Source organism: Lactuca virosa, chromosome 8, assembly GCF_052849685.1.
Source record: "Lactuca virosa cultivar CGN04683 chromosome 8, Lactuca_virosa_CGN04683_v6, whole genome shotgun sequence".
Lineage (NCBI taxonomy): Eukaryota > Viridiplantae > Streptophyta > Magnoliopsida > Asterales > Asteraceae > Lactuca > Lactuca virosa.
In genome coordinates this window covers 200,771,181-200,787,439 of record NC_136433.1, presented here as the reverse complement: position 1 = coordinate 200,787,439, position 16,259 = coordinate 200,771,181, and the positions used below count along the sequence as shown (strand labels likewise).

The 16,259-nt window shown below is 33.8% G+C and overlaps 1 protein-coding gene and 1 long non-coding RNA gene across 2 annotated transcripts; one reads left to right on the top strand and one right to left on the bottom strand.

Moving 5' to 3' along the window:
* The first annotated feature begins 9,463 nt into the window (after nucleotides 1-9,463).
* LOC145132259 (putative xyloglucan endotransglucosylase/hydrolase protein 26) lies at nucleotides 9,464-10,987 on the top strand. Its single transcript, XM_079066977.1, has 4 exons — nucleotides 9,464-9,707; nucleotides 9,815-9,915; nucleotides 10,089-10,282; nucleotides 10,369-10,987. The coding sequence occupies exons 1-4, from the start codon at nucleotides 9,536-9,538 to the stop codon at nucleotides 10,775-10,777; spliced, it is 876 nt and encodes a 291-aa protein (XP_078923103.1). The 5' UTR covers nucleotides 9,464-9,535; the 3' UTR covers nucleotides 10,778-10,987.
* A 2,011-nt stretch (nucleotides 10,988-12,998) lies between these two features.
* On the bottom strand, nucleotides 12,999-14,831 carry LOC145128390 (uncharacterized). The gene is made up of 6 exons (XR_013716847.1): nucleotides 14,551-14,831; nucleotides 14,208-14,341; nucleotides 14,049-14,098; nucleotides 13,887-13,926; nucleotides 13,637-13,727; nucleotides 12,999-13,073 (listed from the first exon to the last, which is right to left on the bottom strand). It is a non-coding gene; the product is annotated as an uncharacterized LOC145128390 (long non-coding RNA).
* Between the last annotated feature and the right edge of the window lie 1,428 nt (nucleotides 14,832-16,259).

Here is a 16,259-nt window from a genome sequence, read left to right as displayed (position 1 = left end):
CCAGTTCTATGGTTTTCATATTACTGTGGAAGGGGATACGTTCATTAGTGATAGTACACTAGTGAATATGGACGAACCTAACAGCTATAAGGAAGCCATGGCAGGCCCAGGGTCTGCGAAATGGAAAGAGGCTATGGACAGCGAGATTCAATCCATGTATGACAACCAAGTTTGGAATTTGGTTGACAATGTACCAGGTCGTAAGACGGTCGGGTGCAAGTAGATCTTCAAGAACAAGACTGGCGTGGATGGAAACGTGCACACTTATAAAGCGCGATTGGTTGCGAAGGGTTTCACTCAAACTCCTGGAGTTGACTACGACGAAAACTTCTCACCAGTTGCGAAGATAAAGTCTATCAGGGTAATGCCGGCCATTGTTGCATTTCATGACTATGAAATATGGCAGATGGATGTCAAAACCACTTTCCTTAATGGGAAGTTGGCTGAGGATGTTTACATGGCTCAGCCAGAGGGTTTTGTCAATGCGAAGCACCCCAACAGAGTGTGTAAGCTTGAGAAGTCCATTTATGGACTTAAGCAAGCGTCTCGCAGATGGATTCTTTGTTTTGACGAAAAGGTCAAAGAGTTTAGCTTTCTGCGAAGCGAAGATGAATCATGTGCATATGTCAAAGCCAGTGGGAGTGTAGTAAGCTTTCTCGTATTGTATGTCGACGACATACTACTCATAGGAAACGACATCCCAACACTGCAGGAGGTTAAGTCCTGGCTTGGGAAGTGCTTCGCTATGAAGGACCTCGGAGAGGCTTCCTATATTCTGGGAATAAGGATAGTGAGAGACAGAAGTAAGAGACTAATAGGACTTAGTCAGAATACTTACTTGGACAAGGTACTAAAACGTTTTAGTATGGAGAATTCAAAGAAAGGGGAGTTACCAATCCAGAGTAATGCCAAGTTGAGTAAGACTCAAAGTCCGAGTACTGAAGTCAAGATACCAGAGATGAGCTGAGTACCATACGCTTCCGCAGTTGGCTCAATCATGTATGCTATGACTTGTACTCGTCCTGATGTGGCCTTCGCTTTGAGCATGGTCAGCAGATATCAAGGGAACCCTGGCAGAGCGTATTGGATCGCGATCAAGAATATTCTTAAGTATCTTCGGAGGACTAAGGAATGGTTTCTAGTCCTCGGTGGGAGTGATGACTTAAAGGTGCGAGGGTACAGTGACGCCAGTTGTCAGACAGACAGGGACAACTACCGTTCGCAGTCGGGCTGGGTCTTTACTCTCAATGGAGGAGCAGTGACTTGGAAGAGTTCCAACCAGGAAACCGTAGCTGATTCAACGTGCGAATCAGAGTACATTGCGGCGAGCGAAGCGTCAAAGGAGGCGATATGGCTGAAGAACTTCATTGGAGACCTTGGAGTTGTGCCAGCCATAAAGGAGCCTATGGAGATTTTCTGTGATATTGAAGGAGCGGTTGTCTTAACCAAGGAAGCAAGAGATCACGATAGATCTCGACATATCGACAGAAAATATCACTTTATTCGACATCGGGTGGAAGAAGGACTCCTCGTAGTAACGAGGGTATCGTCAGAGGATAACCCAGCAGATCCGCTTACGAAGGGACTGAGCAGGGTTAAGCACTTGCAGCACGCTAGGAGCATCGGGCTGAAGGACGATATTAGTTTAGATTAGATAGTTTGGAAACGTGTAATAGATAAGTTGTTATTAACATTTGATGATTAAATAAAGGAGTATTATTTATTAGTAATGTTATTGTCTTATGTTAATCTTTTACCTATTGTTTCAATTTTGCATGTTTTGACTTCCTGAATAATTGAATTATTTGATAATAATCAAATTATTCAAACGGTCCACAGTCGTTCATATGTTGGAAGTAGATATGAATGAAGATTGTCATGAATTGGTGTGTAGATTGTCTAAAGTGTATTAGACATAGTAAAAGTTTGCTGCAACATTCATGAGTGCTTATGAACTTGTTTTGAGCATTGGAATAAACCCACACTTGCTGGAATCACTTCATGGAATTTATCACGAGTGATCGCAAGATGGTAATATCATATGGTCTTAAAACCTAGATATATGGTTTATTGTTTGTTAATTGGTTGTGCATTGATAATGCGTAAACGCATCAGTAACTTGATGTTATAAAACGCATTGTTGTGTATAATTTGATTAGTGGATAATAGATGCATATAAGTCGAAGTTTATATGTTCCTTTTATCCTGAGAGGGTAAAAGCGATATCAGGGCCCCTCAATGATTTGATTTGACTTATGTGTCGGGCCCGGTCAGGACTGAATTGATGTGTTCAATTAAGTTCTATGTCAAATGAATCTGAGATCGAGAAACCAATTTATGGACAATAAGTATGACCATATTCCATGTGATTGTCCGCACGATATCTAGAACAGAGGATTATACGATCCCTTATCTGAAGGACAGGTTACTGATAAGATCAGAGTTTGACAGCGTCTTTGAGAGCTACGATTGCTAATCGGATTAGGTTTGCATTTATAGTTACTAGACTTATCCAAGTGGGAGACTGTTGGATTAGTGTCTAAGCCCGTAACTATATTTGGTAAGTACTTGACCCGGTTGTGCATGGTCCTTTTAGGTTGCCTTCACCATAGCAACTTGACAGGGTGATTTATGAAGAGAGAAGAGACATTATTATATTAATATATTATGAGAATAATATATTAAAGGAATAATAATATTATTTAATTAATATTAGTCATAAATTAATTAGGAATTAATTTGGTGACTAAAAGAGGTTAATTGAATAAAGGGGCTTAAACTGTCAATTGTGTGATAGTTGTGTTTTTGGGCTATGAATCCTTATAGAACTAGGGGTGGCCGAAATTAAGGAGTATGGGCTCCTTGAATTTGTCCAAGCCTTACTCTAGAAGGATCCTTGGATTGCTTAAGGCCTAAGTTATTCAATTAGGGTTAAGGATGTAACCCTAGTAGCTCATGGTATAAATAGACCCTATGGGTTGGAGAAATCGACCACCTTGCTTCCTTGGGAACCCTAGAGCCGATTTCTACACCTCTCCTCTCTCTCCAAATCAACCTCTTGCTAGTTGGTGTTTGTAAGCCATTAGAGGAGTGACAATTGTGACTCTAAGCTCCAAGAACAAGAAGATTCAAGCAAGCAATCAAAAGGTATTCATCTACATCTGATTTCATATGTTATGTTTCAATTGTATTCACTAGATCTAGCATTGAAAGTCTTGGATACATTGCATGTTCAATTAGAGAAACCTAGATCTAAGAATTAGGGTTTGCATGTGCACATAGGAAAGTTCTTATGGCTCAAACCCATCATGCATGGATGAGGTTTGTTGTTAGTGTATTTGGTGGGGCGAGGAGAAATATATCATCGACATATTACAAGAGACACACATTTTTGTTTCCTATTTCTATAAATAAATAAGGAATTGACACTTTTGCTACATTGAAAACCAACTTTGAGGAAATCATTTGAAAAAATTTGGTATCGAACCTGCGAAGCTTGTTTTAAACTATATAGTGATTTGCATAATTTTCACACGTAGTTGGGATAAGACGGGTGAAAGATGCAATGTGGTTGCATTCTCAAAATCAAATTCATGAATTTTTAATTTGCGACCCATGACAATGCTCAAGATGGTATGAATGATGGAAAGTACATTGTCTAAATAGTAGAAGTTTATGAACCCAAAATAAAAATTGATCCTATAGTTGTAGAATCACTTTAAGGATATTCTAGCATTATTAGCAAGGAAGTTTGGATGGAAATTGTTGTTTTAGATGAGCTTTAAGAATTCGTTAAAAACATAAAATAAACTGGAAAATGCATAAAATACATAGAATTTGACATTATGGGCGTTTCGGCAAAACTAGCTGGTAGTGGGTAGCTTGTAGCGTGTAGCAGGTAGCGGATAGCTTATAGCGTTTTGTTAAACTCTACATGAAGTAGCATTTGGATTTGGAGCATTTTGTTTAAACTAAATGCTAGAAGCTTGTAGTGCCAAACGAGACATTCTGTTCAAAACGGAGCGTTTTGTCAAACGCTAGAAGCTAGAAGCTCTCAAACGCTTCGTGCCGAACACACCCTATATTGTTATTACATGTTTGTTTACCTAGTTGTTATCATTAGATTCATGTTTATGAATAATGAAAACTTATGAAATGTGGTTTATGAATTATTGGATTAATGTTTCTGAAAAATGAAAACTTATGAAAGTGGTTTATGAATTATGTGAGGGTGGTGTTAGAAAAAGTATATATATATATATATATATATATATATATATATATATATATATATATATATATATATATATATATAGGTTTGAAATACATTTTTGAATACTTGTACAAGGTTAGTTAAATACATGTATTTTTTGAAAATCTTTTTTTCTTAAAGCACAAAGTTACATAAAAATAATTAACAATAAAATTCAATCTTTATGGTTTTTCTGGTTTAAAATATGTTTACAATATGTTAAAAGTAAACACTCTTTTAATAATCATTCAGCGCACTAGATGTTTATCATTGATCTACCTCATATAGAAGAAACTACTACCTTAAAAAATATACTAAGCAACTTAACACATAAGATGCAAAGTATTTTATGAAGATTGATGCTCGTATATGTGAACACGCATGGGTATTTATACTCGATTTGAAGGGATCCACATGGGGAATAGTATTATCCAAACCATACATTTATGTTTATAAGACCTTTAGGGTTAGTAACAGCGGTTTTTGTATTTTTTTTTTTAAGTATGTCTACTACCATTGAATCAATCAACTATTTTCCATGTTTCTTACTATTCATCCACGTTTTTTTCTACAGCAAATCATACAAAGGATATTACACATTAAGTGCTCGATCATACAAAGTGTTACGTTGAATCTAGGTCAGGTTCTTGGGTTACAAGAGGTTGATCCAATGTTGTCTTCTTTTCATTTGATGGTTCTACTTCTTTAAATCAACAAGAATCGTGTTCTTTAATTTTCAATGTATAGTATTTATTCGATTCTTGACATACAAAGAATTGTCTTAGATCGTATAGACAAATCTTATTAGATCAACATAGTTCGTGACTTCAAATTGTCAATGCATAAAACTTTTGTTGGTTTTTGCATAAAAGAAAGTCATTGATTCTATGTACAAACTATTCTATCTAAATTAAACACTTAGAAAAATTCTAAGATCTAAGTCATAAAACTGGTTGCCTGATCTAAGTAATAAAATTGGTTGTCAAGATCTAGTATTTACATAGATGTTATACGACCTATAATCGAGTATTTGTTCATTCCAAAACATATAAGAAATCAAAAATATCAAAAAAATAGTTTTTAAAAAATTAATTTCCACAAACATAAATCCAATTAGAATTATAATAGATCAACTCATTCAACTATGTGGTGTTAAGAATTAGTACACAATTGAAGTGTCCTTTTGTAACAACCCTCCATGGATTTTTTTTTTTTTTTTTTAAAACACAAACTCCGTGGATGTGTTACAAGTTTATAAAAAAAATGCATTTGCAAAAGCTCTTGTTTTAGTTTAATAAAAGGAAAAATGGTACTAAAGTCTCTACAATATCATTTTTTTTCTATTTGGACACTTCATTGTCATTTGTTTTAAATCAAACATCATACTTTTCAATTATGTTTAATGTTGACTATTTCACCGAGAACATTCAATGTACTCTATTGTCATGTTGAGTTAGAATTGGGCCTTGACGTTATATGTTGGCACAAAAGTCATTATATTATCAGTTTTTTTATTTTGACACTGCATTTTTCTCAAATCAAACATCATTTTATTGGTTTTATTTTTTTTAATAATTTTTTTCTATTTTTATATGTTATTTTTATAAAATATCAATTTTATTTTATATATTTTAGTTGTACATATACATGTTTCCCAACCATTCTATGTTAATTTTTTTCAAATTTAAGTTAATTTTTAAATAATGGTGTTTTCCAATCATTTTACATACTTAACACTGCTAAACTAACTTTTAATAATGTTGTTGTCCGAACACATCTGTATAATTAAAAGTTTTAGCTACCGGCTGGTTTTTCTAAACACTTCTTTTAACTTTTAGTTTTTATCAAATTGTATGCTTTTAAAAGCTAACTACTAATTTTGTTGAACATTCTGTACAAATAAAAGCTATTGCTTCGGGCTGCCAGCTAGTTTGTTAAATATACCAATAGAAAAAAGTGTTCAATATTCTAACTTTCTTTAGATTGAAATGATTTATTGTTCAAGATGGAAGATATCAAGGCTAAGAAATTGTGATTTCATTTCCATGGAACTACATGATATATAACCAAAGTCTTTAAATTCCATAAATAAAAGTAAAGAATATCACAAGATCCCTTTTGAAACATAAAGTTATCCTAAATGACAAAAAATAGTCAAAGATTCATTGGTGTGATCTAAAAATTAATTTCCTCGTGGGCAAAGAAGTCAAAAAAAATCGTCCTTTTCAAGGTGGATTTCGAAAAAACTTTTGATTCAATTAACTGGAAATATCTTGACTCGGTTATGGACCAAATGGGCTTCGGTGGTAAATGGAGGAATTGGATCGTGGGTTGCCTCTCATCATCTAGAGCTTCTGCTCTTGTTAATGGCTCTCTTACGGATGAATTTCCGATCTCTAGAGGGGTGCGACAAGGGGATCCGTTATCCCCTTTCCTTTTTATTCTTGCAATGGAAGGTTTGAATGTTGTTGTTCGAAGTGCTTGCGCTAAATCACTAATAAAAGGTATTGAATTACCACTCGAAGGCCCCACAATATCCCACTTATTCTATGCGGATGAAGCAATTTTTGTTGGTGTCTGGGATAGGGAGAGCATTAAAAACCTTTATCGCATCTTAAAATGTTTTCACCTGTCTTCTGGATTAAAAGTCAATTTCTCCAAATCTCGCCTATTTGGTGATGGCATTTCAGACCATGAACTCCTCAGAACCACTCGCATTCTTGGTTGTTTGAAAGGCCCATTCCCGTTCACTTACTTGGGTGTTCCTGTGGGAGCAAACATGACATTCAAGAAAAATTGGAAGCCGATCTTGGACAAATTCAGTTCCAAATCGTCGTTATGGAAAGCTAAGTCTCTATCATTTGACGGGCGTCTCACGTTAATCAAATCAATCCTCGGCTCTATCCCTACTTATTACATGTCCCTCTTCAAAGCCCCGCAAGGCATTATCGATGCTCTAGAAAAGATCAGGATAAAATTCTTATGGGGTGGGGATGAAACAAAACGAAAAATACATGGGGTTGATTGGTCCAAAAGTAATTGTGCATAAAAAGGAAGGCGGACTCGGTGTGGGTTCTTTAAAAGCACAGAACTTGGCTCTTTTGATCAAATGGTGGTGGAGGCTTATAAATGACAGAGGGAGCCTCTAGAAAGAAGTCATCTTCAGTATTCATAACTTAAGGAAGAAGCCTACATTCTACATTGCTAGAAAATCTCCAAATGGGATTTGGTGTAACATTGCAAAAGTTGTGAAAAGTCGTGCTGAATTTAATATTGATAGAAATGAAATATTCAAATTAATTCCAGGCTCAGGCGTGAAAATATTGTTCTGGAAAGAGCCTTGGTGTGTTATGATCCCATTTCAAGAAAAATTTCCAAGGTTGTACTCGATTGAAGTTGTCAAATGTTGTGATATTACTGACTGTGTATCAGCATGTGTATCAGCATCTGGTTTCTCTTGGAATTGGAAGCGTGAGTCGACTGATACGGAGACACTCCACGAGTTACTACAATTATATGTTGAATTTTGGAATATTGATTGTGTTTCTCCTTTTCCATTTGGGTTTTGATGTATGTTGAACACGGGCGGTAGATATACTGTTAAGGCCATAAGGATGCTTATTGACTCAGTCTCGATTACACACAAAGGTCCTCTGGTTTGTTGGTCAAATTTGATTCCTCTAAAAGTCAGCTGCTTTGTTTGGAGAGTTACAATAGGTAGGATTTCGGTGGCAGTATCGTTGGCATCTAGAGGAGTTTTCGTCCCCCACACACTCTGCCCATTATGCAACAAGGAATCGGAATCAATAGATCACCTCTTTGCTAGATGTGATTATGTGAAGGAAGTTTATGTGTGGATTTTCAAATGGTGTGGGATTCAATATCGAAACTTCTCGAATGTTTTGGAATTCCTTGACTATGCTGCTTCATGGGGCAATTGCCCTCGAAAGAAAGCAATTATCAATTTCATCTTCTTTTGCATGATTTAGGATGCTTGGCTGGCCCGGAATGACATTGTTTTCAAAAAAATTAGAGTACCGCCTACAAAAGTCGTTGATAACATCATCTCCATCTCGTTCGTCTGGTGCAAATATAGAAGTAAGGATGGATGTGGAAACTAGGCAGACTGGAGCTGTTCACCGTTCAATCATTTAAATTTCTGATAAGCACATTCCGTTTGTAAAGTTTTGGTAATTTTCTCTTTGTATTATGTCTGCGCCTTAGCTACTTGCTAAGCGTTGTGTTTTTTTATTCTATTTGTCGTTTCCAAAAAAAGTAAGTTCCTAAATAATAGGCATTTTGGAAATCGTTTTGAAAAATCTAGAATTTAGCCAAAAAAATCATTGGAATTGTCGTAAATTAATTTCACAAATAAAATAATTACCCATATATATTTTACAAAACAAATAGTTATTTCATAATATTCTTTAAAATAAATAAATAAAAACTCTCCCATTTTGGTATTTTTGTGATTTAGTCCAACATTTTTTTTCCAATTCATCCCCCTTCTGTCTACAAGTTCTTTCACAGCTGGCTAACAAACTTCTTTTTTTAGTCCTATGCACGTACTTTTCTCCTCAAAACCTTAACCCCCTCCCCACTCGTTTTTCTTTCTTTCTTTTTTTTTTTATTGTGCCAAAATACTACAAAACGCAACATGCTATAATTTGTCAATAAAAACAACATTCGAATAAATGGACTTGTTGAAGTCAAAATCCATGAAATCACAGACAAGTATATATTTAATAAATTTTGCAATATATAATAACAAAAAAAACATTCTACAAATTTAAATCAAACAAAAGTAACTAAATCGCAATGACTTAGAATACCTTTGGTTTTTATTTCCGGTAACAAAAATCAAAACCAACACTAAAACTTCAGGGTTTTTTTTTAAAACAAAATTTTTCACAAAATGGTTTTTTTGTTTACAGTTTTTTAGTTTTTGTGTGGTTTTAATTTTTCTGCACACCCTTGTTACATCTATTAAGATTGACCTAGAATGGACTTGTTTTATAGAAAATGGTTCCCACAAGCACACTATTTTTATAAAATTTATTTTCAGATATGATAGACAAATAATCATTAAAGGCTGGAATGTCAAATCCAAGACAAGGTCAAGAAACAAAAAATATTTTGGAAGAAAAAATAATGGGGCAAGAGTCATCATCATGAAGCTTAAACAAAGGCTATATAAGGTGTCAATTAGTAATGAAAAGAGAAATCAACATATAAATTAGAAAATAAAGCAAATTAAGAAGAACACCTTCTGAATCTGTTAAGATGAGAAGCTTCCATGGTTTGGTTGCAGTTGCTTTTATCTCAGTAATCGCATTCCAATCATGTGTTGTCCATGGAAACTTTTACAGGGACGTGTACTTCAACTGGGGTGCCAAGCATGCATATATTTATAACAATGGTGATAATCTTGATCTGGTTCTTGATAAAACTGCAGGTATAGTATAAATTCTAACTTTTAGTTTTGAAAATACTTAAATTCAAGTCCATTTGTCTTTCAAAAGTCAAACATGAATTGTTAACAATGAGTAATGATCTATACAGGATCTGGTGTTCAATCATACAACTCATTCCTTTTTGGAAGCATTGAAATGCTAATTAAGTTGGTTCCAGGGAACTCTGCTGGAACTGTCACAGCATATTATGTAAGCATTCAAATAACAAGAAATAGCAACTGTACTTTTGTTTATTTGTTTATTCTATCAAAATATCTTACAAAGGAAAACATTGAAAGTACAATGTCATTAAATAGTATGTGACTATTTCTTGCAATTGGCCCTAACCCTAACTTGGTCTAATCAATATGGAATCATTGCAGCTTTCCTCTACTGGAAACTATCATGATGAGATCGATTTTGAGTTCTTAGGAAACTCATCAGGACAACCTTACACCATGCACACAAACATCTTTACCCAAGGAAAAGGCAATAGAGAGCAACAGTTTAAATTATGGTTTGACCCAACTGCTGATTTCCACAATTATACCATTCACTGGAACCCAACTGCAGTTGTGTAAGTTTAATTAACACATATTCTACTCATAGAACAATATATGTTTAGTTTAAAGATTAACAGTTAGATTATGGGAATGAATGCAGGTGGTTTGTTGATAGTATACCTATTAGGGTTTTCAGAAACTACAAAAGTGAAGGAATTGGGTTCCCAAACCAACAAGGAATGCAGGTGTATTCGAGTTTGTGGAATGCTGATAACTGGGCAACGAGAGGTGGACTAGTGAAAATTGACTGGAGTTGTGCACCTTTCATGGCTGGTTTGAAGAAATTCAATGCAAGAGCTTGTAAATGGGAGGGACCTCTTAGCATTATCAAATGTGCAGTACCTACTCCATTTAACTGGTGGACATCACGTGTTTACAAGCAATTGAATTGGGATCAACAGGGGAAGATGAAGTGGGTTCAAGATAATTACATGATCTATAACTACTGCACAGATTACAAAAGGTTTGGTGGGAAGATGGCTCCTGAATGCTACAAGCCACAATACTAATCAAAACATGAATACGTGAATACATGATACACCATAATTCATTTTCCAGTTTTTGCTTTTTGTATGTGTTTTGTTTCTATACGTTTTCGTTCTAATGTATCTTTTTCTCCCATACTAAATTCGCGATTACGAATTTGACAAAATGATTATATACATTTTATTTTATTTTTAAGAGAAAATAATAAAAGGGTTAACCACAAATTTGATCAATTGCTGATTGAAAATTACGCAAAATAACTCAATTTTTGCATTTTACAAATTCGAAACGGGATGTTTCGGACCGAGATCCGATGGCTACCACCCGTTTAAGTAGTCCCTTTATGTATAAAGGAAACTAGGTTACAACCCGTGGAATCCACGGGTTAACAAAATAAAAAATATTGAAAATTTAAAAGTGTAATGATTAATCATCGATTTGGAAACATAGATTTATTTACAAAGTTAGATGTTTTGCCAGTAAGTTTATAATGATTAATTTTAATTAATTTGTAAAATAATTTGAAGATACGAGCGTCTAAATTAATGATAAAACGATAACGTTGAACAATGAAATGTACAATTGAATAAGTAAGTTGCTATTATGGGTATAAAGTAAAATGCATTGTTTATATTAGTAGCAAGAAATAGAAGATGCTATTATTTTTTAAGAAAGATATAGCGATGTGCGGCGGTTATTTCGGTGATTAGTTTTGTTTCTGCTGACTGTTTCGGGATAAAAATAGAAATGTGTTACTTTGGGCTACAAATAAAAATATGTTGTTATTTTGGGTTAAATATGAAAGTACAATACTATTTTTGGTTAAAAATAAAAATATGTTGTCATTCATAGCTATTTTTGGGATATAAGTAGATGATAGCCCTTGAAACCATAGTTAACATATTCAAAGAATTTTGATACCTCAAAAGCATAATCATTGATCATAAATTGTAAAAATTTATAGCATTTTAATGTAATATATAGTAATTTTTTATTTTAGTGTGAATTATAACATTTTTTTTTTCATCTTAATGTCATCCATAGCATTTAACTTTCATGTTAATATCTACTATAACATTGTTATTCTAAAATAAGTAGGAAGAAGTGAAAATTAAAGATTTAAAATGCAACCACTTGTAGGAAAACAAACATTCTTAATTCTCGACTACAAAGAGAATGCGAAATGAATCAACAAATGCTTTTGACATATCAACTTGAAGTTCCATGTTATTTTGAATTGTATTCTACAAATTCACTATTCACTGTGAATTATTCCATATTGATTTTAATAGTTGGTATTTCACCAAAATCTTCATAGTAATAATCCTAAATTTCACTTAAAGATAAATTTGCAGCCTGTGGTTCAAGTGATGTTGGTTCCTCAATAACTGGTTCACAATTATTCCCAATAAACCCCACTTTTATTCCCTGAAAGAAACATCCACATCCTTTTTAAATTGTAAAATTAACATCACTTCTCATTTCTATTAAAAATAAACCGTATAAAATATGCTTTTTAGATTGTCAGCTTCTTATTGAAAAATTAATAGTCCATGTCGACTATAAGCTTAAAAAGCATTTGTGTTTAAATAGCTTAAATTTAATTAGATTTTTTAACAACTCTAAACTAACTAAACCAAATAAGATTCAAATTAGTTGATTTTGGATTATTAGGTTTTGGGTTAATTGGTTTGATATATCCGATGAGACAAGAAACATATCTCAAATGGAAAATATATAAACCAAAATAAAAAAACGTAATTTTTTTACCAAATGAGAAAAGAAACATTAATATATAAAATATTATATTCCACCAAAAATATTTTCTTCATTGATGGGTGCATTTGTTTTGAGAAGCAAGTTATGGTCAAATTAAGTAAAAAAAGAGCTACAAACAAAGAATTAAAAATGTTCTTACTTGCAAATACCTACACATTTTTGTTTCTCCAGGTTTTTGATTGGGATGAAAAATACTTACAAGAATCACCATATCAACTTTCCATACCAGAATAACAAAACTTCTAACGATGGTGCAAGAATACCAGAATAATGATCATATAAAGGCTAAAAAAATTATCTCTATCAGTGATCAAGTTCATAAACACCACATAATTAAACAAAGTTGAATGTGCATACCATTTTTAAGTTGTTTCTTAAAGTTGGTGCTATTTAAAAGCACAAGAAACACAAAAGGACAAAATTGATTTACCACAATTTTGCATTAAAGTTGAGTTTCTAGCTGAAGGTGGAAATTGGAGGCATCAAAAACTCGACTTTTGCTTGAGAATCGTCATCTCACATGACAAACACACCGATTTTCTGCATACACAAATATACACATACCTCAACAACTGTAAGTTACATACCAAAGAGAAAATTTAGAAATCAAGATTTGTATTAGCCAAAAGAACCAGAAACAACATATTTGAGGAGGCAAATGTACATAATGTATTACCTGGCCTATTATCTGTTGGGTAGGAGGGAGAAGCATACATGGTAGTATAATCAATTATATTTTCATTGTATAAAAGAGTTCTTAAAAACAAATCCAAAAATTATAAAAATGAGTAATGGCGACTTCTCAAGTATGTCTAAAATAGAAGAAAAAACTCATAACCAGCAAGGTACCCAAATGTTCCAGCAAGACACATTTTGACCGTAAACTAAACCATCAATTCCTCTTTCAATTAAAAGATCACCATAACAAACAAAAAAGAGTAAATCAGAGAATAACATTGTAAGGGAAGATCATCTGTATGAATAGGAGACTGATTCCAACAAAACTTCATCAAAGCAGTTGGGACGCAGAACTCTACAACTCTAGTGGTCTTGTAAGATAATTAAAAAACAATACTATGTTGTAGGATCATTATTGGATTTACCTGTAGGATTGTTATTGGTTAAACTATAAATACACGCCTTTTTTGATCTCATCCGGTGAATTAACCAAGAAACCCACACATAGGCAAGTACCTTAAAAAAAGAAGCACTTCAAGTAAGGTTACAATATGGTCTTAAAGTTACCAATGTAACAATTTATCCCTTAATACTGTCAATAACGAACTAACTTAATGAACCAAAAGAGACTCATTCTGAAATCATTAGTAACGGGTAAAAGTGTCATTGACATACCTGAGGGAAACCACTCAGGTATCATCCTCTTACACTTCCCCTGCAAAACAGAGCAAAATAATTCTTTAACTTAATTAAGACATTTAATCAAACACATAGAATGAATAACTTTCTTTACAGGTTTGTGCTTAGTATGTAGGAGATGAAAATAAAATGAATTACCTTCACCCATTAAATCCGAAAGAGTTGACAGAATCGACCCATTCTTCAATCTACAACATTGGTTTTGAGAAAAGGATATGAAAATAAAATCAATTACCTTAACACATTAATGAACTGATATATTGATGGAAGAAAAATAAAACTTCATTCATGGCCTACATTCAGAAATTCATAGACTTCGTGGCCTTCATCCAGATCAAAACTTTGTTCGTGACCTTCATCCAGATTTGAGAACAAAACCTATGAATACAACTCAAAATCATCTAGCAAAGAAATATTGCTTCAAAATCTACCTGCAAAATCAAAACCCTTCTTGATGACCCAATATCGTTATATATGAAATTCCATTTTTTATGTCATTCTCGAAAAATAAACACAAAATAACGATAAATACAGAGATTGAGAGAAAGGAGGGGAGGTAAAGAGGAGAAACAGAAGATCATATCAAGATCTGTATTTCATAAATCAATATTATTCATACAAAAAACCTAAATAAGCTCACCTGGAAACGTCAAGAGGGGGGAGACGGTGTCATGGCTTCATGAGACATTTCATTGAATCCAGAGAAGAAGATTAAGGATTACCTTCAACCATTGATTGGATCGAGGGTTCCAGTGAGACAGGTATTTAATCGGATGTTTATGATAGAAGCCCTAGTCCACCGATTTCAATTTTACATAGGATCACATTCCTAATTTGCAAAGAAAAAATCATCGTGATTTCAAAAGAGATTAAATGGAATTCAAGAAATGTTGAATCCGAAAAATCAGGATCGAAATACGAAATAGGGTAAAAAATTAGGAAGAGAATCAAGGCCCGAGGATATGCAGAGCACCGATTTAATGGTCATGGGTAATTTCGGAATTTCAGTTGCAAGATTTGAGCGGGAAAAAAGCTTGGGGTGGGCTAATAGAATGCCACCTGATAAAATTGTACTTATTTATTAGATTAGGGGATTTGAAATGTGTTACCCACTATATATCCCGAAATTTCATTTTGGACCCTCTTAAATCGAAGCAACATGGAATTTGATATGGAAGTACTTTAGATGTACCGGGTATGTTCCTTTCTAGCTTGTAATTTTTGTCTACAATTTAATGTGTGTAAAACTGGAAAAATGATAGTACGAAACGAAAACCCTCATCGAAAATCCGAAGAAGTGAAGAACGTGTCCAAAATGGAAATGGTTTTCGTTTCAAATACGTAATCGGTATGTTTCGCAGTAGTTACGCTTAATAAGTGATTAATATTTGAGTTAGATAGTATTCATGAAGTAGAAACACTTGTTTGAAATGAGAACTTTAGTCCTGAATCCGAAGAACTTGTCCGGATTTTTTGTCCGAGATAGAAACCTCGTCCTGAATACGATGAACATGTCTGAAATGTGTCACTTAGTTTGTGGTTTACAAACTTTGTATATTGCTATTTCAGCATGACAGTCATGTGTGTACAATGCTTCATTGACCATGATCGAAAATACTTCCCAAGGCCGACGTGTGAGGTGTTTTTTCAGGGGTCGTGTTGATCATCAGGTGGCTTGATTTCCCCAACATGGAAGGGATTCGTTGCTTATGAACTACATGCTTTCTTAAGAGGTTTGTATAGATTCATGGACAACATAGTGGAACTATACTTTGAGTTAAGTGACTGGGAGCTACCTCGGAAGGAGGGAATTTTCTTTGATAACAAGGTGTATACCCTATGAAGAGGAGAGGTCCTACCCACCCCACGGCCTCGGATGATTCCCATGACGAGGGTATTATAACCCTATTTAGGACGATCTTTTTAATAAGAGCATCCGTGAAATTTTTTGAGAGTTTTTTCAAACCAAAAACTCTTGAAATTTGAAAAAAAGGTTATTGGAGGAATTTTTCAAACCAAATAATTTCACTAAGTTTGTTGATTAACAAGCTTTTGCTAAATACTTTTTCACTAATTTAGAATCTCATAGGTTTTCAAGCAATTATAATAAACAAATTATTGTGGCCATCATAAATAAACAAAATTAAAAAATATTCTCTTATTATACATGTAAAAATTAATTTTTGATTTCTTGATTTTTTTTCACAAAAGACAAAACTATGGTGTGGGTGTGGGTGTGGGTGTGGGTGTGGGTGTGGGTGTGGTTAGACGCATAGTCGCATACGGCCATTTCTGTAATTTACTCTGAATAAATAAACCGTAATTTTCCATATACTCAAAATCCTCACA